Genomic DNA, 27844 nt, shown 5'->3' on the forward strand with positions numbered 1-27844 from the left:
TGTCAAGACCTCCTCGCTTTCTAAGTAGGCAAACAGTGTCCCAAGCAACTAGGAGAAACTTGATCTTCTCTGCCTGTGCCGATCAGAGAAAATTATGCATAAGTTGTTCTATGCGGTTAGACACGTGTACTAGCATCTGAAACAGGGACATGAAGTAGATTGGGATGTTTGCCATGGTCGCTTTGATGAGTGTAATGCTTCCTGCAGGAGAGAGGTATCGACGTTTCCAAGTTGCCAAGCGTCTCTCTACCTTCTTTAAGACTTGAGACCAGAGTCTCTTTTTGGGTTTCCCCAATCCCAGAGGGGAGGCCCAGGTAAGTGGAAGGAAGGTCTTCCACTGAACATTCCCAGTCGGAGATGAGCGCAGCAACTTCTGCTTTTGGCATGGCTACTCCCATCATTTTAGATTTCAGCATGTTAACCTTGAACCCCGTAGCTTTCTGAAAGCATAGGAGGAAGAGTTTGAGTGTGTCGAGTTCTTCTCGGGAGGCATCGAGGAAGACGAGGATATCATCTGCGTATTGCACGTGTGATACCATGGGGCCCTGTGGAGTGGTAGAGAAGCCTGAGAGGAGACCAGACTGGTAAAGGCGAGAGCGGGATCTAGAGAAAACTTCCGCTGCAATGGTGAAGAGGAATGGGGAGAGAGGGTCCCGTTGTCGAAGTCCCCTGTTGGCAGGGAAGAATCCTTTCGGAGAGCCATATATGAGGATGGACAGATAGGGATGAGAGTAACAACCTCTCATCCAATTCCTCCATCGATTACTGAAACCCATTCTCCCCATGGTTTCATCCAAGATGGACCAGTCAACGTGGTCGTAAGCTTTTTCCCAATTAATTTTGAAAATGAGTCCCGGTTTCTTGGCTAAGTGTTTGGAGTGAAGGCACTTGTTGGCTACTAGGACCCCATCCAGAATTTGTCTGTTTTGAATGAAGGCGAATTGAGAGGGAGAGATAACAGTGGGGAGGACAAGCTTGAGTATAGAGGCTAGGACCTTTGGAAGGATGTTGTAAGAAGAGTTTAGAAGGCTAATAGGGCGAAAATCCTTGAGCTCCTCTGCCCCTTGAACTTTGGGAACTAGGGCAATAAAGGTGGCATTAAGAGTTTATGGATGATTCCTCTATGGAAAAATTCTTCGAAAAAATCCAGGAAGTCAACTCTGAAAGTTCTCCAGAAAGTTTGGAAGGGTACAATCGGAAAGCCGTCAAATCCAGGGGCTTTATCACTGGCAAGGGCTTGAATAGCTAGCAAGATTTCGGCTTCGAAGAAAGGAAGCTCTAAAGAGGCAGCTGAGAGAGGCAGGAAATCAAGGTCAGCCATCCTAGGCCTGGGGCCAGCTGGGGTCGAGTATAAGGTTTGGAAAAAAACTAGAATGACCTGCTTGATTTGTGCTGGTTGGTCCAGAAGACAGTTGTTAACTTTTAGAGTCATAACAGAGTTGTCCCTTCTGCAACAGTTGGCAATGCGGTGGAAGAAAGCAATGTTGGAGTCTCTGAATTTTAACCACTTGATTCGGGATCTCTGGTGCCAAAAGATCTCTTCTCTTTTTAAGGTAGCCAGGTAGTCTAGTTTGGTTAGAGCTCTGAGGTCAAGTTTCGAGGTGTCTAAAGCTCTCTTCAATGAGGTCGAGGCTCTGGATAGAGTCCAAGAGGAGAGATTTTGTTTTGGAGTAATTGGCGAGGAGGGTTTTGCTTTAGGTTTTGAGGGAATTTTTTAGGAGCTGGATCTTGGTCTATAGCCAGTACCTTGCTCTTCCCCTAACCTGAAGTGAAAAGGAGGCGCACCAGGTAGGTAATAAAGAAACAAGGGACGTCTCTTGCAACTAAGCCAGTTCAAATCGGAAGGGTTTAGGTCCTCTTTGTACAACATTTGTATCCAAAAGGATTGGACAATGGTCAGACACAGGTTTGGGTAAGGCGAGAACAATGGAACCAGGGCAAAATTCCTCCCAGCTGGTAGACAAGAGAAAACGATCGAGTTTAGAAAGGGTGGGATTGGGAGAGTGGTTGGACCAGGTGAATAGGCTGCTTTGGAGAGGGATATCGATGAGTTCATTCCTAGTGATGAAATCAGAGAAGTCTCTCATGTCTTGGGAGATGGAGGTTGAAACTTTCGCTCATAGGACAATCGTGTGACGTTGAAGTCTCCTCCCAAAACACCACAAAGGGTGTGGTAGAGCTGCAATTTGATCCAATTCGGACCCAAGACGGGTCTGAGCGAAAAAATTTTAGGCCCATAGACGGCCGTGAATTTCCAGAGTGATCCGGTAGGGATACTACAGAGTAGTACAGTAACCGAGAAATCCCCTATGAGAGAGGATATGAGAGTGTGTTCCCGTGGATTCCAAACCACCCAGATGCCACCTGAAGCACCATTCGCTGGTAAAGCAGCCCACTGAGAAGGTTTATGCCCCAAGACATGGCAGATGAGCTGCAGGGTGGGCTCCAATTGTTTGGTCTCCACGAGAGCCAGTACAATGGGAGAATATTTGAGAACTAGGTCTTTGACCGCATTCTTCTTGCGCTCTTGGCCCAGTCCCCATATGTTCCATGAAACGAACTTCATGGAGAAGAAAGAAAGTAGGGGGGGTAGGCCAGCCTACAGAACCTCCTGGGGTAAGAGATTAGAGGGGCTGAAGGGATGTCCCTGGGGGACTTGTCCTGGAAGGAGGGAGAGGAGAAGAGGCTAAGAAGTACCCTGTGTGCTTTGGGTCTCACCTTAGACCTGCTCGATGCGTCCGCAGTTAGAAACTTATGGGCTGGTCCTTCTGGTCCGTCATCGTGGAAACCCATGATTCTGTACATGTTCTTCATCTTTTCTTCCAGGCTCGGATCCTTATCATCTGCTGCGGGTACCTCCTCAGAGCGAGGGGTGAGAAGGCTGGGCTGGCTAGGACCAACCAAGAAAGCTTTAGCAGGGGGCGGTAACGACGCTATGGGATCGAAGGGGGGATAACGTTCAGGGGGTAGTGGAGGAAGGTGTTCCGGGGATGAGGCTGGTGACCAGGGTGGGGGAATCTCAGGTACAGGGGCAGGTTTAAAGGAGGGGAGGAGGGAGGGGGGTTCCGACAGAGAGAGAAAAGGCACGAAGTCCTGGCCCGAAACAGGGGCAGGGATGGGAGGAGGAGGTCCCCGAGAAGAGGGAGGTTGGGGGAAAAATTGAACCACAGAGGACTGGTCCAAAAGTGGGGTGGGCTTCTGAAGAGGAGAAGGGGGGTAGACGAGCCAACTTTAGTCGTACGAGTTCGGGGGAGGAAAAACCAGGGGAGAGGAGGACAGGGAGGACGGGAGATAAGCGAGATAGTGGAAAGTTTGGACCGAGGAAAGGGTCGCATTTAGGCCAGGATGAGAGAAAGGCCAAGTAAAGTGGAGGGTGTTGACCCTGGTGAATCTAACCAGGTGAGGTGTGAAAGAAAGGTAGGGTGACAGCAAAGAGGATAAGGAGGCAGAATCAAGGGGGGAAAGGTCCCAAGTTTGGGTTGTGACTAAGCCTTGGAAAAGGGAGTTCCTATCCATGGAGAGAAGGTGAGGGATTTCAGAAAGTTCCGCAGGGGAGAGAAAGGGAGTGAGGAAGTCAGAAAGGCTGAAGGGTGGTAGGTGATGGAGAGGTGGGGGCAAATAGGGTGCAGGTGTGGAGCGGAGCTCTTCTCAGCTTACAAAAGAGAGCAGGGGACGTCCGGCTCTTGGTTTAGCCTGGCAGGAAGAGCTGGGGAGGGGGGATCTGGAGGAGGCATGATTACGCCTGAGGGAGGAGGCAGGGGCGGCTCAGGTGATAGTTGGGCAGAGGGGTCAATCGGGAAAGACAGGTGGCCGGGGGGACAGATCGAGGGAGACAAAGACGGCGGTAGGTGGGTGGTAGGTGACGGAAGAGGGAGAGGAAAAGGCGTGGTGGACACGTGGGTCGACTGGGGCAGCAACGCACAGGTGCTCTTAATGACAGTCGGGGACAGATGGCCAGGCTTGGGCGGAGAAGGACAGATGCCATCGAAGGATGAGGCATCGGTTGACGCGTGGGCAGGGGGAGATAGGAGGCGACAGGTGTACGGGGGTTAACGAAGGGGAAAAGAGGGGGCGAGGATTCGAGAAAGAAGGGCCGGGGTCAGAGGGATGGCCCGAGTCGGGTAGAGAGACAGGGAGCAAGTCGGGCCGAGCCTCCTTATCAGGTCGACGAGGGGGAGGGGGGGAAAAAGTTGTGGCCGAACCCTGATGGGCCTGCACCCTAAGAAGCGAGTCGAGGTGGGCCTGTTCGCCGCAAGATGGGTCAGTTGGGGGAGGCGAGGCCGAGGGCAGAGGCGGCAAGGCCGACGACAGCTGTGGCTGTAGAACACGGTGGTGGAAAGGGTTAGAAGAAGGGTCGGGACGCCGGTGTCGCCTTCGTCTCAGTCGTCCTTTCTTGGAGACCAGGGTTCAGGAGGCGGACTCAGCAACTTTGGATCAGGCAGGGGTGACTTGGTGGAGGAAAAGAGGGGAGGGAGGGGAGGCCTGAGACCAAGAGGTTGCTACAGGGAAGTAAAGGGAGTCGATCTCGATCCACATAGTCCTGGGGATACGGCTAGGATCGAGAACTTCGGTCAGGACTCGAATAGAGCCCAAAGGGAGGGTTTCAATTGAAATCCAGTGAATCGAGATTAGGGAGTCGCAGAGGGCTGTCAGGCACCTGAAGGTATCAAGAGTCCAAGCAAGGAGAGGGATGTGATTGAACGTGATCCACACCCGTTGTTTCTTAAAAGCCCCTACAGAGGACGACCAAGGCCTAAGAAGGCAAGGGGCATCACGAAAGGTGAAGGGGTTGGGGCTCTGCAGAGCAGATTGGGAACAACTCGAAGAAGGGAAGGAGAAAAGAATTTCTCCGTTTGCCAGGCGACTACAAGTGATGTTGGGCTCCCTCCAGTGAGCTTGTGCAGCCTGTTCAATTCCTCTGAAGTTATGGCGAACGAGCTGAAAGCGACCTACAAGGGACGGGAGTAGCTTGGGCTTCGATTTCGAGCTCTCTTCAGGGGGGATGGCGATGCAGAGGGGGAGAGAGGCAGGCCTATCAAGAGGGGAAAACCGGAGGCAGGACGGTTGCAAGGAGGGGTTGCAGGCGGAAGGGCCTGACTTGGTGGAGGCTACCACCTGAGAAAAAAAGGCCTTAAGGGGATAGCGAGCAGAGGGGGAGTAGGAAGAGGGTAAAGGACAGAGGGAGGGGGGGGGAGGGAGAGTTATAAGGTAGAGGTTATAGATCTCGTTCCAGCTACTAGGAAGAAAAGGTGGGGGAGAAGGGTGGGGACAAAGAAATCTCATACTTCTTTTTTGAATGAACATACTAGTTAGAGTGGACTCCTTTTTTTTATATAATAAAAAGATGGGAATCCAGAAGAATTTGTCCTGAAATCACCCAATTCAGCTGAGAATCCAAAAGAATTTGTTCCGCTACGCATGTCCATACATCTCTAACATGGGTAGGGGACCCTTGTCAAGGAATCCAATTAACATAGGTTGAGGGGGGAGGAAGAGGATTAAAATAGAGTTTTCAGATGAAGGATAGAGAATTTTGGGAAGCATAAGAAGAAAGATAAGAGAGACATAGAGAGCATCCAATTCACCTTTACAAAACCACCATAGCGGTACCCACCTCTTTGAAGATCTTGACAATATACATGGCGTATTGAGGTGCCTAAGGATGGGTATCAAGGTTGCATATGAAGGCAGGCACTTGGAAAGTAGGGCAGGGAAACATCAAAACCCAGAGGGCTTCTTCTTGAGATTGAAAGGACAAGAGAAAGCTACCATCATGCATTAAACATGTACAAACTTTTGGCTGAGACCAAGTTTTCTTAGCCCACATTGATCCACTTTAAATCATTTCTAGGTGGATCAAAAACCCCTATGGGAGCCATCTGTGTTAGAGACTCCCTTTCACTACTGATGTGCTCCCCAGCGAGATTTAAAGGTTATATCCACTACTAAAGGAATGGGTTAGAGACTTAGGGGCCATTTGGGTACCTGAAAATCTATTACAGGGAAACATATTATAAGGAAATATGACATTTACAGTGTTTAAATACACTTCAATAGTAAAAAAATGGAAATTAGTTACATAAGATTTCTCCAAAATACATGAAATCTATTACGCACAAGGATGGTTGTGAAATCCATTATGTGCTTGACGTATAATCTTCTATGCACGTCTCTTGCTCAAAAAAAAAAGAAAAAGCCGTATCTCCCGCCATTCTCCTTCTCTATCGCATACATCCTCTTCTCTCTCTCAAGCTCGACTCAAAACCTAGCAGAGCATCATCACTGTCTCTCTTCCCTAGTAAGCCCTAACTCCTCTCTGTCTTTAAAGCCCTCTCTCTCTCTCTCCAATACAAACCATTCTCACTCTCTATCTCTACTTTGCACATCCTCTTCTCTCTCAAGCTCGTCTCAAAACCCTAGCAGAGCATCATCACCATCTCTCTTCTCTGGTAAACCCTAATCCCTCTCTCTCTTCTTTAGCCTTAACTACTGGTTTGCATAAGCTAAGTCCACCCCCTCTCTCTCTCTCTCTCTCTCTTTGGGAAAATCAACCTAGCAAAGCATCATCACCAGTTATGAGTTTTTTGATTGAGTTGGTGGTCACAACCATAAATGGGATCTGGGTAAATTGGGGAAGTTGTCCAAGTCTTTTTGAGCTTACATACACTTGGCTGAAATGGATGCTTTATTTTCGGATGATTATTGCAGCTCATTACTTCTTGTTTCCACTATGCCCAAGATTGTTAATTATGCACTGAAATAGTTATTTTACAACATATTGATCTCATAATTTTGGCAGCTCTATTAATTATGCACTGGCTTAAATGAATTTTTGTTAATTATGAAATGGATTTTTGCAGCTCTGTTAATTATGCTCTGTTAATATTTTTTGGCTTCTCATTTCTATTCACAACCATAAATGGAATCTGTGTGCAAATGCCCTTTCATTCATTAGCTTGAAATTATATGCGTGCATTCACATCTGATGCATGTGAGATGGGTTTCTTTTATTTGTAATGAGTAATTGTCTACTTCTTTTTATCTTTGTATATGGTAGCATTGTTCATGTAAGTGGCAAATCTATGTATGGAGATCATTAGCTTGGAGATGTGGAAAACAGTTTATCCTCGGTACTTCTGTCCTTGATTGACTTAGGTGGTAGTTACTTTTCAGGTTTAAATCTCATGGGCTTCGCAATATTTGGTCTTCCATCTTTTTTACTGCTATTTGGTTTCTATGGAAGAGCGCAATTGAAGAATCTTTGATTCAAGACCCACGGAAGGAAAGCTTATTGTGAAACAGATTACCTTACATGTTCAGGCACTAGCAGAAGTTAAACAGTGGTCTTTCCATTTATCAAAAAAGGTCATAATTGATAATCTTCAGGTAACTTGGCGTCAACAGAGGTTAGAATCCCTTATTCCAGTGCCCTGGTCATTTCCTGAGGCTCAAAATTACAAGCTCAATATTGATGGTGCTTCCTTGAGAAATCCAGATTTAGCAGGTGGTGGTGGAATCATCAAGAACAGAGAGGATGGTTTCATTGCTGCTTTTACAAAGCATTTTGATTTTGCTTCTAATAACCATGCAGAATTCTTGGCACTTGAAGGAGTTCAGTTGGTTCATCAGAGGAATTGCTTTTCAATACAAACTGAAAGTGATTCGGCCTTACTTGTGGGTGTCATTCAGAATCGATGCCGTGGTCCATGACGGCTAGAGACGATTGCAGATAATTGTTGTACTAGACTTTCTTCTCATTGATGGTCCATTGCACATGTCTTTCAGAAGGCAACCATGGTTGTTGATGCCCTCGCTAAGCGGGAGGGCATCTGCTTGCCCCGGTGCTACAGTGTGGCGCCATAGACCACCGGATTTTTTGTCCTCTCTTTTATTATATAATCTAGCGCAACTACCCTACTATAGGGTTGTACGTTAATTGTTTTTCTCTACTCATTTATTAATTAAAAAACGGGTGGAGGGCCTTCTCCTCCACTAACTTACCCCAAAAAAAAAAAGTGGCAAATCTATTCTAGTGCATTTACCATTCAAAGCTAAGTAGGTATTATTGAGAACTCATGGATTTTTTGATGTATATTGAGTTTAGATTGCTAATTTTATGTGTAGTTTTGCTATGTAACTGTAACATTTGATAGTTTTTTGGTGTTTTAGTTTACAATGTAAGTCATCAACATTTGTCCAATTGATTCATTCATATAGGTGATATTGTCATCAGCAAGCCATTCATCTTAACTTTAGGAACGCATTTTTGTGTTCTTTTTGAGTATTTTTTTCTGTCTTCAGCAAGCCATTCATGAAACTCAGCAATATTTGATGGCATAACTTTTTGCTCCAGAAAAACATTGGAGGGAAACCCTGAATGATATAAATTGGGCTGTCATTCCTTCTTAATGGCTGTCATCAACAATGGAATACATGGTTGTCTTTAGTGGTGCATTATATGCTTTTTAGTTAGTTTTCCTCTTTATCTAGTAATATATCTCCTTGTCAGATCTGATTTTTAAGCTCCAGATTCTCAATTGTAATTTTTTTTTATTTTATTGATTACTCTTTGGGCAAAAGCTTTTGTGCTGCTGATGAGAGTATTAGAAAATCTTTTTATTTATTTTTTTATTTTATTGATTGAATGGTGATGATGACAATATTAGAAAATCTTATTGGAAATGTGTGATGATGACTTTTATTCCGCATTTCAGTGGAATTTTGTGATAAAAAAGAAAGTAGTGATAGTTTATAGGCAAGTGCGGGTAAAATTTCTTTCAGACAGCCAAACAGTAGCAATGTATTTCTCAGGTTGCATTTAGATACTACCCAAACAGTAACAATATATTTTCAGGTATATCACAGACAATATATCCCCTTGGAGTCATGGTAAAGGAATGGAAAGGTCTAGGAAGAGGTAAATGGATTTGCTGGTTTAAAGCTGCTATTGGGGATTCCTGTTTTTCATTTGGAGTTTTCTTAGGCTAGGCATGGTGTTCATTGTAGGTCTAGGCAGAGAGTTGTTTCTGTATAGGGAAGGTAGGTTGTCTGTTAGCTTTGCAAGAAGGAACAGTAATCTGTTGACCAAATTAGGTAGGGTAGTTCGGATTTAGCCCTCCAAATGTAATTGAAAAAGCTTTGGTAGTGGGAAGCTTTTTGGTGGATTAGGGATTTTTTGTTGTTTCTTTTTTGGCTGGGGCGGTGTTTGGTGGAGGCAACAGGTATAGTTACTGTGGGGAACATGCTACTCTGCTGGAGGGTCATCTCTCTCCCTCTCTCTCTCTCTCAAGGGGGAACTCAGCCTTTTTTGAAAGGGTCAGTTTAAAACGTGCCCAAAGGGAAATCCTTCCTCCTCCTATTATAGTATAAGTTCCTCTGGATATTACCAAATAGCCATGATTTGATGGCATTTTCTACATGAGCGGGATCCAAAAGTGAAAGACAAACAAGTTGCAGCATGTTCCAGTATGAGCAGAGGAAGATAACAGTACAGATCCTATTTAGCAGTCTAAACTTGCCATAACACTCCTAAGTTGTTGATCACAGGCAGATTCTGAGATCAACTCATGCAAACATATGTCAAAACGCACAAGACTTTTCTGATAACTTTTTTCTATTATCATTGTTCATTACTTTTCTCAAGCTTTGATCATATATATCCAACAATAGCATGTGTAATTATGGCAAACATGATAAAACAAATTGCCCACATGCAGTCACATATACATTTCTGATTTGTTTATTTGCATGGATAATCTAGCAGTGAACTGAAAGTGCATGTAACCACATTCTTAGCATTCCTCAAGACAAATTGGGAAAGATAAGAAGATGCCTGAAAAGCTAGGGATTGATAGTGACTACAAAGCATCTTAATAATGTGAAAATAAATAGAAAAGACGTGAATAAATTACCTGTGTGGGATCTACTTCCCCTTGAATGATATTCAGTATTGAAATGTATTTTGCTTGGCTGGCTTCTTTTGTTCGAGCATATGAGGAAACCATGATGTTCTTTGTCTGGTAAGTCCATGACAGTTAACATTCAGAAGAATGTATCCAAAGCCAGTATAAACATAGCAAAAAGTTTCATTAGACAAAGATTCAATCTTGCCTGCAGAAGTCTTCTCATTACATCCAGTACGGTAGTTTTGCGGATCGCATTAGCCTGAACAATCATAACATCAATAAGTAATGAGGAGTTTTAAGCAGTACCATCAAGATTCATGGCAATCTAACTTCAAACAAATAATGCTCCATGACATTTTAATAGTTCTTCTGGTTAACAGTGTAATAACAATTTAATAATGTTGCCTCTTGCAAAGCATACTTACTTTACTGCATCAAAAACTGCACATACAATGCAACATGAAAGTTATAAGTTGACATTACAAGCAGGCACTGCATAATAGGACCATTCAACGCAACAGCTGTCGTTTCCAACCCATATCCAAAACGAATTCCACGCAGGGCCCAATATCAACAAAAAATTAGCGTAATAGATTATTATTGTTATTATTATTTTTTTTAGTAATTCAACGGAGAGGGGGTTCATACCCATTGCAGGAATGGAACTCAAGACGTCATGTTGTAGAGCCCCAACACAGCAACATCCAGACCACCTAGTCCTGAGCCCATTCCTGAGTACCAAATTATTACTTGACATTGACTAATGCAAAGACACCAGAACCTTCTAATATTCAAACTCCTGCATGAGAAGTCTCACGGATATTCAGGCCCCTAATAAACATTAAATGAGACTTCATTGGGCTCAAGGGAAGGAGGAAAAGTGAAAAGTAGCAAACGCAATTCTGAGGTCTCAAAAAATTGAGCTTAGAAATCTAGCAAACTATTAAAGGCAGCATGGAGAGATAGGTTCACCTAATCCGTTCTTGTCTTTCATATGTGAAGCAATCTGTGGAGATATCAATAAATTTCTTAAGAATGTTTGTTGCATGGTTAATTTTGAATCATACATGCATTGGCAAACGAGAAAACTACTCTCTGAAACCCTCACTCAGCAATCTTTATCAATTAACTGGAAATAAAATAAATGCATGACAAAAAACAATTCCCCAGAAAAGAAAAATTCACAAAACATTAGATGTGGCTACTCCATTATTTCAAATATTAGGTAATAATCTATCGAGGACCTGGAACATGAATTGCATGATTTCGCACATCATGACAAGCTGGAAATGTTTCACAAGAAAATCAAAGTCTAACCTGACGCTCCACTGTTAATGGTGTATAGCCTGTCATCAGAAAATGACATCTTGGAGTCGGGATTAAGGATGCAAGTAAGCCAACCAAATCGTTATTCATATATCCCGGATAGCGAAGTGTGGTTGTACTGGCAGACATAACAGTGGAAACCAAGGAATTTGTTTGGGCAAAAGTGGGATTTGATAGATGAAGACGTTCCACTGCAATCCTATTCAATGCGGTGTTGTCAAGAACAACAACACAATCAGCATTCAGTGTCAGCCTCTTGAGAGTCAAAAGGGAGTTGTATGGCTGGACCACAACATCACTTGTTTCCATTTGGTTAGGAAATACACTGTATGTCTGCACAAGTTTTTTGCTGTACCGATCATTCAATGTCTCCAAGAGATAAGAACCCATCCCTGCAATTACAAGAACAGTAGGAAAAAAAACAAACATATAAACAAACACAAACAAGAAGACGAAATATCTACCTCTGCATAATGTACCATCTTTGTATAACAAAAACTTCAGTCGATGAGATTAATTATACAAAAAGTGAAATCATCAAAGTCATCCACAAGACAAATGTAAAGAATATATGCTTACAGTAAACAAAGTCAAACTAGTGAAGAACATGATGTTCAAGGCAATGTCGTTAACTTCACTTAAGTTATTGATGCAGATGGAATAGGGATAAAAGGGAAGATAATAAATAAATTTAAAATAAAAATAACTAGTGAGAGATTATACCCTCTCTAAGGTTCTACAAGGGAGTCCAACCCAAAGAATTCTTTGCAAGATCCACAAACAAATTCCTTCTTCTCCAAATTTAAAAGAACTAAACACCCAAAATAACCTTAAACCTAAATTTCAATTTCCTAAATACAATAAAATAAAAAATTAAAAACCCTAATTACACCACTCTCCTGGGTTTGGGAGAAGCTCTAACTTGACCTTGTTGAATTCATCATATCCTTTAAACGTCTCCTCCAAAGCTGGTGATGAAGTTCTACCATTCTCCTTGGTACATTTTCTTCGATGAATCTATTAATTAAACATTTAAACAGCGACATATAGTGGAACTCTAGAATGCAAAATAAAATCTTAGTTTCTTCAAGCTCCTCATCAAACTCAAGAAGATCGAGCTTGATACCGATATCATGTGGACCTTCTTCAAGTCGTGATTCTTGCCTCGAAATTTGTTTATTACGTATGGGATCAACCATTGGAATATGTGGTCAATTTCGATTTCCCCCTTGGGTGAGATTTGGTATTGGATCTACGAGATTGATAGTACCTTCTTCTCGGTGATAGCTATTCTCAGTGATAGCTCCTCAAAGTTCGTGGATCTCCATTCAAATGCTTTCCATGGATTTGTTTATGTTCTTTATGCTCTCTTTAAATTGTTGTTTCACACCTTCCATGATTTGAAGCAATATATCATCGATCGCATGAGTGGGTTTGATGGATGGATCTTCGAAGCTCTTATACCACTTGATGCAGATAGAACATGGAATAAGAGGGAACAAAATAAATAAGTTAAAAGTAAAAAAATAATTAGCGAGATATTATACCCTCTCTCAAGGTCTACAAGGAAGTTCACCCTAAAGATCTCCTAACAAGATCGACAAACAAATTCTTTCTTCTCAAAATAACTCTTAACGAAAACTAGAAACTCAAAATAACAATAAAACCTAAATTTCAATTTCTTGAAAATAATACAAATAAAAAATTTAAAAAAACCTAATTATATCAGTTATGATCCAACACAATAAGACGAACACATCCACATTACATTGGAACATATAAAAACAAGTATATAAAAAGGAAAAAGTAGGAAATTCAAAGATAATGAAAACATTCAAATTGTGAAATTTATCCTCAAAATGCAATCATTTAAGTGAATAACAAGCATTCAAACTCAAATTACGAAATATCAATGGCGAATAAAAGAAGTAGGTAAGAATCTAGATGTCCAAGCAGTGTTTTGAGACTCGGCCGAGGTCACTTGGACTCGGCTGAGTTACTCGGCCTCGCCCAATGGGCGAGGCGAGTTTAGGCTGAATACACTATACACATGCTTTTAATAGTTATATATAATAAGATGCCAAATCTTGCTTTGAAAGTTTGCATGGCACACTGGATAGTGTGCCGTTCACAGTCCATCGCAGTGGCTCTTCGATTCTCCCCAACAGGCATTGACCTTTTTAAACCCGATTAAGCCTTTTCATTTTTTTTTTTTAAGAGAAAACTCATTTTTAATAGTTATATATAATAAGGTGCCGAATCTTGCTTTGAAAGTTGGAATGGCACACTAGTGTGCATGCCCATGATCCATTGCGATTAGGGTTTGATTCTCCCCACCAAACACCTTTCTCGTTTTTCTTTTTTTAAGAGAAAATAGGAGTTAAAAAAAGGGGGAGCAATGGATTTGAACACAAGACCTATCACAAAGGGGCACGCAAGAGCACACAACATAACCATCACGTCATTTAACGTCCAGTGTTCTAAGAATGAAGGCTATATTATATATACTATCATTTTTATCTTATTTTAATTTTTTTAAACTCGAACTATACTAGGGCGAGTTACTCAGACTAACCTGAGTAACTCAGCTCGGCCAAGGGCCGACTACCTTGGCCAAGTCGATTTTTTGAACACTGTGTCCAAGCCTACAATACATATGAGGGACTTTCACAAATCCATGACTTACAAAAAAAAAAATTCAAAAGTTCTCTTTGTGTATTACTCAAATAACACCATCTTAAGCTTCATTGTCATCACCACTAGTGGCATTGCCACCCCCATCCACACATTAACCCTCTTCAAAGTATCCTTTCCTATAGGCCTTCCTAGGGTGACAAATGCCTCCTAGGGAGTAAGTGTTTGAGCGTATTTTTGACGCACTAAAACCCCGGGTCGAATAATAGAAGCGGCGGTCACAACCTAGGCCCATAGGTACCAGTCCGTACCCCAGCACTCTTTCTTGCTTCGGACCGGAAGTACCAATCACACCTGTGGACTACAGAAGCCCGCACCAATAAGCCTGACTTTTGAGCAATTTTGAAAAGGTGTCCCCCTGACCCCAAAAGGCATGAAAGGGTGACATTGGATGTTTTAAGAGTGTTTGCCAAGTTTCATCCCAATCCGATAAAGATAAAGCAAATCAGGACAAAATTTACATTTTGCAGTGTCACTCTCTAACATGCTGAAAGTTACCTCATAACTAGAGCTATATTGTCAAGGTCTTAGATGAGCATTAGACCACCGCAATTAGACTCGGTGGTTGCGCCTTAATCTCGTCGGTTTTGTAAGCAGGGACCCGAAGGTGGGGCCCGGCCTAAGATCGCTCTCTTGGAAACTGCAATGTGTGTGGTGTTCATGCATTTGTGGGTAGGGACCAACTAAAGAGAGAGAATTAGGGGGTGTGAGGCGTGACCTACCTCACGGTAGGTTCGTGGCACCCGGGTGTGTGGGCCGCCCTCTTAGATCACAATGGAAAGCCCCCTTTTCCTGTGGCTCGGTCCAGCTTTGGCTCCCTTGCTCTACTCTGAGTCTTATAAATACACATGCGTAAGATGACAAGACACGGGTTAAAAGACCCTGACTTGTTTTTAGAAAGATGCATTTAAGAATATTCCGGAGCGGGGGGGGATTAAGATGAAGAAGATGAGATGGAAAAATGAAGAGAAGAAGGCAGAAAAAAGGGAGAGAAGACCACTTGCCAATCAGACACCATGCCGACGGCACCTCCCCTAGGAGGCATTACTAGAGGCAAAAAGGTACCAAACCAAAGCCTGAATACCCCAGAGGATAGTTAAGGAACTGAACCGTGATACAGACCCGAACCAGACGAAACTCAGCATAGCCTCCTAACAAGTAATTTGATGAAAAAGAAGGTAAAAGACAAAAGTTTTGTAAGAGAAGAAGAAAGAGAAAAGATTTTCTTTAAGAATATGGAGGGATATTACGAACAAGAAAGAAAAACAGCTTTGGGGGTTTGAGAGATAAAGAGATAGACGCAAAGGAAGAAGAGAGATAGAAAATGAGGGAGAAAGAGAGAGAGATGAGAGAGAACTTTGAAAGAGAGATTTAGAAAGAGAGGGAGAATTTGAGAGAGAAGAAAGAGAGACCGAGAGAGGGAAAGAGAGAGAGCGAGAGAGAGGAGAGAGGACAAGCAAGAGCGAGAGGGAGAATAGGGGATCGAAAATGAGAAGAGCGAGCAAGAAAGAGAGTGCGAGAGAGAAAGAGGGAGAGAAGAGAGAGAGCATAAGGAAGAAAGAGAGAGTAGAGATGAGAGAAAGCAAGAATGAGAGAGATACCAAAAGTGAGTGAGAGTGAGAGCAAAAGAGAGAGTAGAGATAAGAGAGAGCAAGAGCAAAAGAGAGAGAGAGTGGAAGAAAGAGAGAGAGAGAGAGGGAGCAACAGAGAGGCAGAAAGAGAAATCGAGAGAGAGAGGTCGAGAATGAGAGAAAAGAAAGAGAGAGGGAGAGAGAGACCGAGAATGAGAGAGAAGAAAGAGAGAGGGAGAGAGGGATCGAGAGAGACAGAGGAAGAAAGAGAGAAAGAGTAGAGATGATGAGAGAGAGGCAAAGAATGGGGGAGAGGCCAAGAATGAGAGAGAAGAAAGATAGAGGGAGAGAGAGAGGGAGTGAGAGAAGATAGGAGGGAGAGAAAAAGAAAAAGTGAGAGAGGGAGAGAGAAAGAGAGTGGGAACTGGCTGCCGGTTCGAGCCAGAGGGAAGGGGAGAGGAAGAGATAGAGGACGAGAGAGAGAGAGAGAGTGGGAACCAGTGGCCAGGCTGCCGGTTCGAATCGGAGGGAGGGAGAGAGGGATAGAGGAAGAGAGAAACAAGAGGGAGAGAGAGGGAGAGGGGGAGAAGGAAACGTCGGTCGAGCCTGTGAGAGAGAGAGGGGGAGAGAGAGAGAGAGAGGAAGAGAGAAAAGGAGGGGGAAAGGCCGGTTCGAGCCAGTGAGAGAGAGGAAGACAGCGAGGGGGAGAGAGAAAGGAGGGAGAATCGACAGCCTGACTGCCAGTTCAAACCAAGAGAGAGAGGGGGAGGGTAACCCTGGTCACCGATATAGACCGAGAGAGAGAGATGGAGAGAGAAAAAGAGGGGAAGCGGTCGCCTGGCTGTCGGTTCGAGCCAGGAGAGAGGTGAAGCCATCGGTTCGAGCCAGGAGAGAGAGAGGGAACAGGTGGCCTAGCAGCCAGTTCGAGACTGAAAGGAGAGAGAGGAGGGAGAGAGAAAGAGAGAAGAAAAGGGGTGAAAGAATAGAGCGAAAGTGAAGAGGGAGACAAAAGAGAGAAATAAGCGAGAGAAAAAAAGAAGAAAGAGAAGAAGAGAGAGAAAGAAACGATTGGATACCTCGTTTGAGTTGGTCCAGATCTCCTTGAAGCACTCCTTAACAAGGGTTAGGATCTTGATGAAGGGGGTTAGGGTGGAGTTCGAGACAGGAAGGAGAGTAAGAAGAGGGAGAGAGAAAGAAGAAAGGAGGAGAAAGAAGAGAGAAAGTGAAGAGGGAGAGAAAAGAGAGAGAAAGAGAGATGAAAGAGGGAGAAAGAAGAAAGAAAAGAAGAGAGAGAAAAAGAGAGAAACGATTGGATACCTAGTTTGGGTTGGTCCCGATCTACTTGAAGCACTCCTTGACAAGGGTTAGGATCTTGATGAAGGGGGTTAAGGTGGAGGGTTAGGGTCAATGGATTAGGGTGTATGGAAGTAAGGAGTAGGGTGGAGGATTAAGGTCTATGGAATAGGGTGTATGGCAGTGAGTGATGGATCCTAGGTTAAATCTAGGGAGTCCTAAGATGGGAGTAGGGAGTTCTAAGTGGGAAGTTAGAAGTTCTAAGGGTAGACCTCAAGGTGTAAAAGTTTTATCTCTCCTCTCTCTTAGGGTTAGAATGATAGAACAAGAACTGAGCTCAAGAGGGCAAGCTCAATTTTTCGTATCTCTTTCCAACCTTCAGTTACAAATGACTTAAAGAACTTATATATCATCCCCTTGAAACAAAAGTGGATGATCAAAAGTAAAAAGAATTATCAAATATTACAATTTATTGAATTAAATTGTAAATCCCATTTAATGGTAATTTTGCCCCCAGTTAGAATCATGGAAATAGCCAAATGGTCCCCAAAAAGGTTCCAAAAGCCATAGTCATGGTTCAATGCCATTTTCAGGCATTTCCAACGATCCTTCGATGAAAATAATAACGTAGAAACGACAAGCTCGATGAGAGGATCGTTTTGATATATGGCTTTGGCCTTGAATCGACTTTTTGGACCAACTTTGAAAATTCGGCCAAAGACCATAGACTTGAGATTTCAACACTTGATCTTGATCGTTTCATGATGTTTCGAGTCGATTTCTTCATCATAAATCGACGAGGATACCATCGCGGTTATTTTGTGATAAAACTTTCTCAATTTGGTTGCTCGTCGCTTTCTAAATTGGGGAAGTTGCCGAAAAATGAGATTATGATCGTCGAAAAATGTGCCCTTTTGTGAATTTGAAATACGGAGTCTTTTAGTCTTGCATCTTGTGTAAATTTTACTTCAAATGGAAGCCCTCTGAATTGTGGTAGCAACGGACCCACATTTGAGGCAATCTGATGTCAAGGCTCTGACATACAGCCACTCAAATGGGGGGATGTTCCTATTTGAAAATTCTGCAATACATGAGTTTTCAAATCTAAGTTCTCTCTAAAAATTCTATCGTTTCGAGCATTTTCACGAGCCGAGTCATGCCATATACCAAAACGAGGGTCTTGATGAGCTCTATCACATACCAAAATTTGAGCTTAATTGGCCTCAAGAAGAGAGAGTTGTGATCTTTACAAGACAATCCCGAAATCCAGCGGCGCAGTTTCCATTTATGGAAATTGGTTCACAGAAGCTGCGTCGAAATAGTGTAAAACCCCACCCATATTTGGTAATTTAGGCCCATAATGGTCCAGAACGGTCCAAATGAGCCGATATTTGTATTTGGGGGTTTCGGATCTAATGGTGGTGGTCTAATGCTCATCAGAAATCTTGGTAATAGACCCCAGTTATGAGGTATTTTTCAGCATGATAGGAACTGGAATTGTGAACAAAATTTCTCCCTGATCTGCTTTACCTATTTCGGATTAGGACGAAACCTGACGAGTGTCCTTGGGGCATCAAATACTACCCTCTCATGTTTTTTGGGACCAATCCGACACCTTTCCAAATCCATCCAAAAATTAGGCTTATTAGATCAAAATGCTTCTATAGTCTACAAGTGTTTTGGTACCTACAAGGCTAGGTTGCGACTGGCTTCTCCTTTATTTTCATCGGGGATGCAAGTGTGCCGAAAAATGCCCTACAACACTCAGAAGGCCCAAAACCCCCCGAATACCACTTTTCAGCTCAATTGGACGCTTCTAGACCATTTTAGGGCCGACTTATCCAAAATGGGTGGATTTCACACTATTCCTACACTGCCACAATGAACCAGTTTCCATTTCTGAAAATTGTGCCATTTGATTTCGAGATTGCCTTGTGAAGGTCATAAATCTCTCATCTTGAGGCCAGCCAAGCTCAAATTTCAGTATGAGGTAGGTCTCATCAAGCCACACATTTTGATTAAGGCATGCCCCAAAACGGTGCTCGGGAAGAGAGAAATATTAGAGAGAAGTGGAACTCAAAAACTCATGTGTTGCAGAATTTTTAAAGAACATCCATCCATTCGAATGGCCATATCTCGAAGCCCCAACATCAGAAAGCCTCAAATACAGATCCTTGAGACCGTGACTCGAAGGGCTTCAATTTGAAGCAAGATTTGCCCAAAATGGAGGTCGAGAAGACACCTTATTTTGGCTCACAGGAAGACACATTTTCCGGTCTCCGGAATCCCATTTTTCAGCGACCTTCAAAATTACAAAAGTGATCAAATGAGCACCAAATCAAAGGGGTTTTCATTGCAAAACGATCACAATGACCTCCCCTTCGATTTGTGATGAAGAAAGTGACCAAAAACGCGACAAAGCAAGCTTAGATCGAAAGAAGAAAAATTCAAGAACATGGGTTTGGCCCGATTTTGGGATCAACCTCAACAAGTTCTATTCAAGCTTAATAATGGATATCAAATCGATCATCTCAACGAGCCCGACACTTTTATGGTGTTAGTTCACTCGGTAGCTTGCCAGAAAACACCAAAACAAGCCCCGAAACATAGGAGAGGCAAGAGGCCTCTTTTTAGGGATGGTCTTGTCATTTCCATGAAAGTTGGGAGGGGCAAAATGGTCATTTTTCTCCAAAATTGAAATTCACTTTTTAATTCAAAACAATGTATTTTTTATCAATTTAGCATTGTTTTGATCATCCACCCATGTTTGGGGGAGATCCTATATATTTTCACCACTTGCAACCCTAAGTTGAAGATAATATGAAAGTAAGGTCCATTTGCTTGAGTTTTCTTGTGTTGTGCTTTCATTCTTCACTTCAAGAGAGAGGAGAGAGAAACATTTAGCTTTGAGAGAATACCCTTGGGCTCCCAAACTTCCAAACTTCCTACTCCCTACACCCTAGACTATTCACCCAACCATACACTGTAGACCACTCAACCCTATCATAAACCCTAGACCACATAACCTATCATACATCCTAGACCACTTAATCCTACAATACATCCTAGACCTTACTTACCTTCATCATACACCTTGGCCCTCAATTAGCCAATCAACCATACTCCATAACCCACCTAAGTCCATTCAAATCTAACCTTGCACCCTAACCTCCTACCCAAGGACCCAAATCCCTTTCAAGAGTGCTTCAAGGACCGTCGGGGACACCTAGCCGCCGGGTTCGAGCCTTCAGCCCACTTGCTAGGTACCCAATCACTCTCTTTCCTCTTTTCTTCTTCTCCTCTTTTCTTCTTCTCCTCTTTTCTTTTTCTCCTCTCTTCTTTCTTCTTCTTTTCTTCTTCTTTCTCTCTCTTCCACTATTTCTTTCTCTCTCCTCTCTCTCTTCCCTTCCCCCAAGGAGCCAGGTGGCTGGGCCGCCCAGCTCCCTCTCCCTCTTTCCCTTCTCTTTTCTCTCTCCTCTCTCTCTTGTCCCTTCTCCCTCTCTCTCTCTCCCTTCTCTCTCTTCTCTCTCTCTTTACCCCTCTAAGAGAGCTAGACGGCTGGGCCACCCAGCTCCCCTCTTTCTCTCTCTTTCTTCTTTTTTTCTCTCTCCTCTCTCTTGGAGAGCCAAGCGGCTAGGCCGCCCAGCTCCCTCTTCTCCTCTCTTTCTCTCACTCTCTCTTTCTCCCTTCTCTCTCACCCCTTCAAGGAGGAAGGCAGCTGGGACACCTCTCCCACTCTTCTCTTACTCTCTCTCCCTTTATTTCCTCTCTCTTAAAGAGTGAGGCGGCTAGGCCACCCCACTCCCCCCTCACTCTCTCTCTCTCCTTTTCTCTCCCTCTACTCTCTCAAAATATCTCTCTCCCTCTCTTTACCCAAAAGTGAGGCAACTAGGCCGCCCCATCCTTCTCTCACTCTCTGTCTTTTTCTCTCTCTCCCCTACCCCCTCTTCTTTCTTTCTCTCTCTCTTGATCTTTCTCTTACCTCCTCTCCTCCTTATCTCTCTTTCTCTTATTCTTTCAACCTTCTTTATCTCCTTTTGCTTCCATTTTTAAACACATTCTATTGAGGGGGTAATGCGCATTAAACCGACTTTGGGCCTTTTTAGCACCTGGCACGTTAGTGTCTCTTGTCGTGCCTCCGGAGTTTTAGGTTTCGGCCTAATACCTTTTTGGGGTCAACCGGTAAAGCCTCTTGGGAGAGGTAATGGAGGAAGGCAACCAAATCATAGAGTGTCTTTCTCCCTCTTCTTCTCCTTTTTCTCCCCTTCCCTTCTTACTTCTCATACATTCTTTGAGGGGGTATGCACATTATGCCGACTTCGGGGCTTTTTTGCACCCGATACGTTAGTGTCTCTTGTCATGCCTCTGGGGTTTTAAGTTTCGACCTAATATTTTTTCTGGGTCAACCCATAAGGCCCCCTAGGGGAGGTGACGTCGGAATGCTGTAGAATTGAAGGGTGATCTTCTCCTTCTCTCTTTTTCTTCTTCTTCTTTACCTACTCTCTCATTCCCCATCCAAACCCAAGCTTAGCCTACTGAAGCCCCCTCTTATCCTAAAAAAACCATCACCAACCGGGATGAACCAAGGAGTAATCAACCCTGAATTTCATACACAAAGTGCGAAAGAATCAAGGTGTAGTGTGATTGGAGAAAGGGAGCGAGATCCAAACAGCACCGAGAAGGTCGTGGGGCTTTCGAATTGATCTAAGAGGGCTAGCCGAGCCCAAGTGTGTCCACAAACCCAACCGCGTTCGAGGTAGGGGCCTAAACCCCTTGCAGCACCAAAATCTCTCACTGTTGATACTTATCCACACGAGCGGTTTTCTGATTGAACGATCTTGAGCCGAGCCCCGTAAACGGGGCCCCGGGCCACAAAGCCACAAGATCGAGGCGCAACCAGTTGGCAAGCACGCAATGTACTTCCTGTCAAGAATCTTAATCCATCTTATTGAGCCCTAAAATCTATAGATTCTATAATTAAACATGATGGATTCTATAACCGTCACTACCTTCCATCACTTCAAACTAAAGATATTGGGGTCAACTGACAACTTATAATTTAAACTATATGCCTAAAAGTTATGCTTATTGCATATATCATAATTGATGTACAGAGACATTAGAATATCAAAAGAATCACTTGTGTTTTGTGCTCTAGCCATTTTGACACTTTGTGAATGCAAACATATAGAATAGTTCCTCTCGTACCAGTAGCATATGGTAATCTGAGACAAGAGTTCATGCAGAAAAAAGTTTAAGATCAAGGAAGTTTAAGATCAAGGACAATTCACAAGCCAATGAGGTCAAATGCAACTAAGACTCGATGGCTTAAATCCATTAATGAATTCAGTACTAAGAAAAGAATGTGGGGGAAAAAAAAAGGCTAGGTTAGCTAGGTTTGTTTTTATGCAGACAAATGTCAAGGGTTTAAACCCTCGCCAAACCCAAACAAACTTGTGGTGTCTAGTGCTAGGCTAAATAAAACTACACAAGAAGAGAAAATATTGCCTTGATTAAAGGTACCGCTACATAAATATGCCGAAAGGTGTAGTGGAAGTTAGTGTCTTTTACATGACATTTCTTTGGTCATATTTCGCATGATATTTTCACATTGTTCATTAATCAAGTCATAAATCCGTTGATTATTGTCTTGAAAAGGGATCCAGAGTTCCATTTGTAACCTCGCTGTAGACAAAGCAGGGGTAAAAATAGTAAGGACTTAAGAAAATAAGCCTCTGCAAGGACATTATATGGCCATGATTTCTAAACAAAGTCTAAGGACTCACTATTTAAGATCATAAGTGGTTGCATACATCGGTAAACTTCTACTTCTTTCCTTATTCTCCTTTTTAATGACCTCATACAAGAACAAATTGAAGCACCCATAATTCTAAAAATTGCCTGATTTCAAATTGAAGAGCGCATTGTCAAAGTTGAACATTACCTAGTTGTTATGTTTATGCAACTTAGACCCCATATGTTCATCAGACAGTTAATCATAGATTTCATGTAAATAACAATGAACTCTTTATTTTGATCCGAGTGTTTACCCATGAGTGAGGTTTCTTGAATACCAGTGTGTTTAATCTTATCATGTCCAAGCTTTCATTTCAATTCTGATATTATATGTTTTAGATCAAAGTATATAGTCAACAACCTCAATCATCCCAAGCATTACAACTCAATCAAGTTTAGCCACTTATGTTGCAATCCTGCAAATAAAGCGCATTAAATGCGATTTACCTATCTCATATGAGATACATAGCATGTCGAAATTTACAATTTGTGAGCACGACAAATTCTTGGTAAAGGATGTCATGATAGGGAGAAAAGGTTGGATACATATGGACATGATAAAATGGTGTAAGCAAGTAGATCTATCCAAAAAGTATACTTAAAAGAGGCCTATACAAGTGGTGCACGAATGCCTTGACAAAACACTGTTCATGGTGTTCGTCGAATTTGCAAGGACAAATCAAAATACTCAATGAATGCAAGAACAAACCTGAGCCAGTTCCTCCAGCAATTGAATGACACAGAACAAAACCCTCAAGACTGTCACTCCCATCTGCTTCTCTATCCACCATGTCCATTATATCTTCCTCAACTTGCTCTCCCTAATAGAAAACATAATGCTAATTACAAACGCAGAAAATTCGAATAAGCATCTCATAAATAATGAAATCAATGACTAGTAAGCAGAATCATAGAAGGATCAAATTTCAGGAGCTTTACAAAATTCACCCAAGAAATCCAGCTCAAATCAGTTAACATAAGGAACAACATATATTCCCAAAGTTCATGTATTTTCTATTTCTTCAATGGAGGGTTACATGATTGTTCAATAAAACGGAGGTGGCCGCCGAGGGGACCAGGGGCCCTAACCGCCTAGGCGAGTGCCTAGACTAGGCCTAGGTCTTGAACACTTGGAGGACGTTTCTTTTTTTCTTCTTCTAATATGGAGAGAGAGAGAGAGAGAGTGAGACAGAGTTTGTGAGAGCGAGAGAGGGACCTCGCATCGAAAACTTGGAGGTCATCTTCTACTTTCTTCTTCTTACATGTAAAGAGCGAGCATATGGATCCATGTGTGTCTTTTTTTGTGTGTGTATGTGTGTGCTTGTGAGAGGCTTGCATCAAACACTTGGAAGCCTTCGTCTTCTTCTTCTATATAGAGAGAGCACATGCCCACAAGAGTGTGAGAGATGGAGAAAAAGAAGGGCCTTATAAAAGGCCTGTAATTATTATTATTATTATTAAGGTGACTTCCTTAAAAAAAACATTAAGGGGGTCACACCTGGTGGGCACCCAGACCTGCCTAGGAGGGCACTTTGGGCATGCCCGCCTAGACCCCCCTGCCTAGGCTAGACCTATGCGAATTGTCGGCCAGGCTGCTGGACGGCTGACTTTTTCAACCATGATTGTTGTGCACAGTTAAATAATAGTTGTGCAATATCAGTGCTAATAGGCCTTGTACGTGAGGCATTGCCACTTGATTGGGAGCATGTTAAACTTCCCCCAATTTACAATACTAACAAGCCATAGTATAACAAGGCAAATAATTAAGCATAACATGTAGCTCTGCATGAGGAATGATATCACAATCAAGTAAAACAGGGTCGTAAGAAACACAAAACGATCAACTTAGCATGGGCATCAATTTCAATCCAGGAGAACACATTTGAAAAGCAGCACGGTATCAGGTAGTTAGAGAGAGCTCAACTAACTTTCTTCTTGTAATTAAGCAGCAATCAGAACATTCTGCCTTTTTGGATTGCTAAGCAATACTTTAAATAAGAAGCTGGACTTTCTTTGCTAACAATCTTGAGGGTTATGTAATTAGCCTGTCTTTCACAACTATTAACTGTCACCCAATTGCTCTACCTACAGTTCAAGGATGTGGAAATCCTCAAGGGTAATGTCATCATTTAAGGCAGTCAGGTCTCCATATCCATGAAATGGGCCTGATTATGTCAATGAGATAACTTTACACATGCTACCGAAACTGTAACATAGGACAGATTTGGAGATTGAACCTTGTGGATTGAGAACTTAATCCAAAAAAATTTAAGATGAGAACATGCATACAGCATTTCGGTTTGCATCTCAAACATCAGATTTCTCACCTGTGTGACAGACGAAGGAAAAAAAAATTATAAAACCTCATGGCTTTTGATCAGGAAGGGTGAGAAGTTTAAAGGTGTTAGTCGTGTTTTAGAGGGAGGGAGGGGGAGAAAACTTATTGAGGAAAAGCAAACTTGTGTCTATAAATCACGCATGTGAATGTTCGAATCTCTGGATAGATCTAATCTAGATTGGCCCAGCTCTAATAGATTACAAAGAAAAGTTTGGGAGAATGAAGAAAAACAAATTTCCCTTTTACACAACTGACAGCCAGATTACTGGATTCCTTCAATATTAAAAGCATGAAAACTTAAAAAATGGGCCTGATTATGGCTATGAGCTAACTTTACACATTCTACCGAAACTGGTAACATATGACAGGTTAGGAGAGTGAACCTTGTGAATTGAGAACTTAATCCAAAAAAATTTAAGATGAGAACATGAATACAGCATTTCAGTTTGTGTCTCAAACATCAGATTTCTCACCTGTGTGACAGACGAAGGAAGAAAAATTATAAAACCTCATGTCTTTTGACCAGGAAGGGTGAGAAGTCTAAAGGTGTTAGTCATGTTTTAGACGGAGGGAGGGGGAGAAAACTTATTGAGGAAAAGCAAACTTGTGTCTATAAATCACACATGTGAATGTTTGAATCTCTGGATAGATCTAATCTAGAGTGGCCCAGCTCTAATCGACTACAAAGAAAAGTTTGGGAGAATGAAGAAAACAAATTTCCGGTTTACACAACTAACAGCCAGATTACTGGATTCCTTCAATATTAAAAGCATGAAAACTTCAAAGTTCAAATTGTGGATTCTCATGATAGCTTGGCTTGTTCTGAGAAAAAGCAGACCTAGGAGGGTTTGGAAGCTCACTTTTAAAGTATGAGACTAAATATATTTACTAGAGAAAGAGCCAAACCCCAAACTGGCTTGCAAATTTTTATAAGAGAAAGAGAGAGAGATATCCTATAAGGAAATGTTAGTTGATACATTCAATGACAGACCTGGATCCTTCACATAACATGCAAAGTTCTTGCTTACCTAGAAAAAACAATAGTAGTTCACTAGTATAAATTTCGGTAATATGGTCCCATAATTCTATGGCATTATGTAGGAGCCACAGATTGGCAAGAACATATACCCATCAAGCAAGCAATCAGGTTGCCTCTTCAATAACTAGCACTCTTAGCAAAAGTACTAGAAAGGAGTCAAACCAATGATGCACACAAACTTCATATTCCTACCAAAATAGAGCTTAAAATGAATACACACACACATATTTATATAGTTTTTTTTTTTTTTTTTTTTTTTTTTTTTTTTTTTTTTTCGGTGAGCAAATCATGATGGGTCTGCCAACCTCATTTTCAATCGAATTAATTGATAAGGAATTACACTAGAAAAACCATGTGGAGGGAGAAGTTTGATACATCAAGAAGTAAAACAATGAGATGTAATCAGGGGGTCATCCACATCAAATGGAGGCTGCCAAAATTTTCGTTTCTTGTTTCACCAAAACTTATGCCACTGGATTGGCCTCTCAATAAACTTGCTTGACCTTTCCGTCTACCAATCCCTAAGAGTCAATATAGACAGTTCTCTAGCATTGTCAGACAAGACCATGGAGGGTTAAACTCGCAGTGCACAGAATCCACTACAAGAGAAGAATCTTTTTCCAAGGAGTTAAGCTGGCAAAAGAGTTTAAAAAGAAGGTTATTGTGGAAGGCAACTCTCCGAATGTAATAAGGTGGATTAAAAAATAAACGAAGGTGCCATGGTCTTTTAGTAGGTTACTGGTGGTGTTTTAAGGATGTGTGTACTGAGATGGGGTGCTCATTTGTTCATGTGTACAGGGAGAAGAACTCATCGGCAGATGATTTAGCGAAGGTGGAAGCAAATGCTGTTACATTAACCATTGTTTAAGAAAGGTTTGTTTTTCTGTTTTCTTTTAGCAGTAATTATATGTAGGAGGAAATCAATTGTTTTGCATAAGTGGCCTGAAGGCTATTACTGTAATTGTTGCAAACTGTAGTTAGTTTGAGCAATGAAATTTGTTAACTTTTGTCCATAAAATTAAAAGAGAGAGAGAGAGAGAGGAATCTCTTTCCACAATAAGTTCAAACCAAATTTATGCTATGTTTCAAGAACTTCAAACTCGGCCTCATTAATTGTAGTCACACTAAGGAGAGAGCTGAAACATAATCTGGATTGACCCCGAGAGTCCAGAAGCACTCCATCACAACCTGATCTTCCCAGATTACCCTAGTTAGTTGAACAACCAGAACCCAGGGCCATCCATCTGACCATAATCTCAGTCTTTCCAAGTTGATGATTCCACCTTACTCTCAAATTAACAGTGATTTGTTTCTCACTAAAATGGGAACACAAACTTTGTTTATGTGCATATTCTAGAACAAAAGTATTTGTTCTTTTAAATAGCACTTTGCCAGCAGTGACCACACTTCCCTACACCAAATGGCCATAAAAAAAAACATCACTATACAGCCTTGAACCCATTCCATTTAAAAATGGAAAGCTGAAAGATCTCTTTTCTATGACTGAACCCTGCAAGCTGAAGGCCCTGCCACTTCTAAATACAATGGATCAACAAATATGGTAGAATGAAGATTGATCTCTTGTTCAGTTATTGGAAAGTATTTCCATTCCTGGATTATCAGGTTCGTAGTCAAAGCCAGTCGAATGCAAAGTTTAATATCTCCATTTCTATTGAGTAAGATCAACACATTACTTCAGTTTCACCTGTTACTAGGAATTCATAATATGAAAAAAAAATAGGGCCAAGGCAGTCAGGATACACCCCACAAGGCGTGATAAAAAATTCCTGAATAGTTTCTTCAAGGAACACAAACTAGGGCAGGCTGGGAACAGAATTACTTAATAAAGAAGACAGGTCCAAATTAAAATGGACTCACCTAT

The 27844-nt window shown here is 42.2% G+C and overlaps 1 protein-coding gene across 4 annotated transcripts in view; it reads right to left on the bottom strand.

Annotated features, from left to right (window-relative positions):
• Window positions 1-27844, bottom strand: part of LOC18425936 (tubulin gamma-1 chain) — a 62481-nt gene that overhangs the window by 30974 nt on the left and 3663 nt on the right. For all 4 annotated transcript variants that reach the window (XM_088869830.1, XM_011622039.3, XM_088869829.1 and 1 more), the window contains exons 3-6: window positions 23295-23406; window positions 11223-11623; window positions 10111-10164; window positions 9912-10016 (exon numbers count right to left, since the gene is read on the bottom strand). In XM_088869830.1, coding sequence (XP_088725956.1) covers window positions 9912-10016; window positions 10111-10164; window positions 11223-11623; window positions 23295-23406 — 672 coding nt within the window. The remainder of the gene's footprint in view (window positions 1-9911; window positions 10017-10110; window positions 10165-11222; window positions 11624-23294; window positions 23407-27844) is intronic.

The sequence above is a fragment of the Amborella trichopoda genome, chromosome 6, assembly GCF_054954075.1.
Source record: "Amborella trichopoda isolate Santa Cruz 75 chromosome 6, AtrichopodaSantaCruz75HAP2 v2.0, whole genome shotgun sequence".
NCBI classification, from domain to species: Eukaryota; Viridiplantae; Streptophyta; class Magnoliopsida; order Amborellales; family Amborellaceae; genus Amborella; species Amborella trichopoda.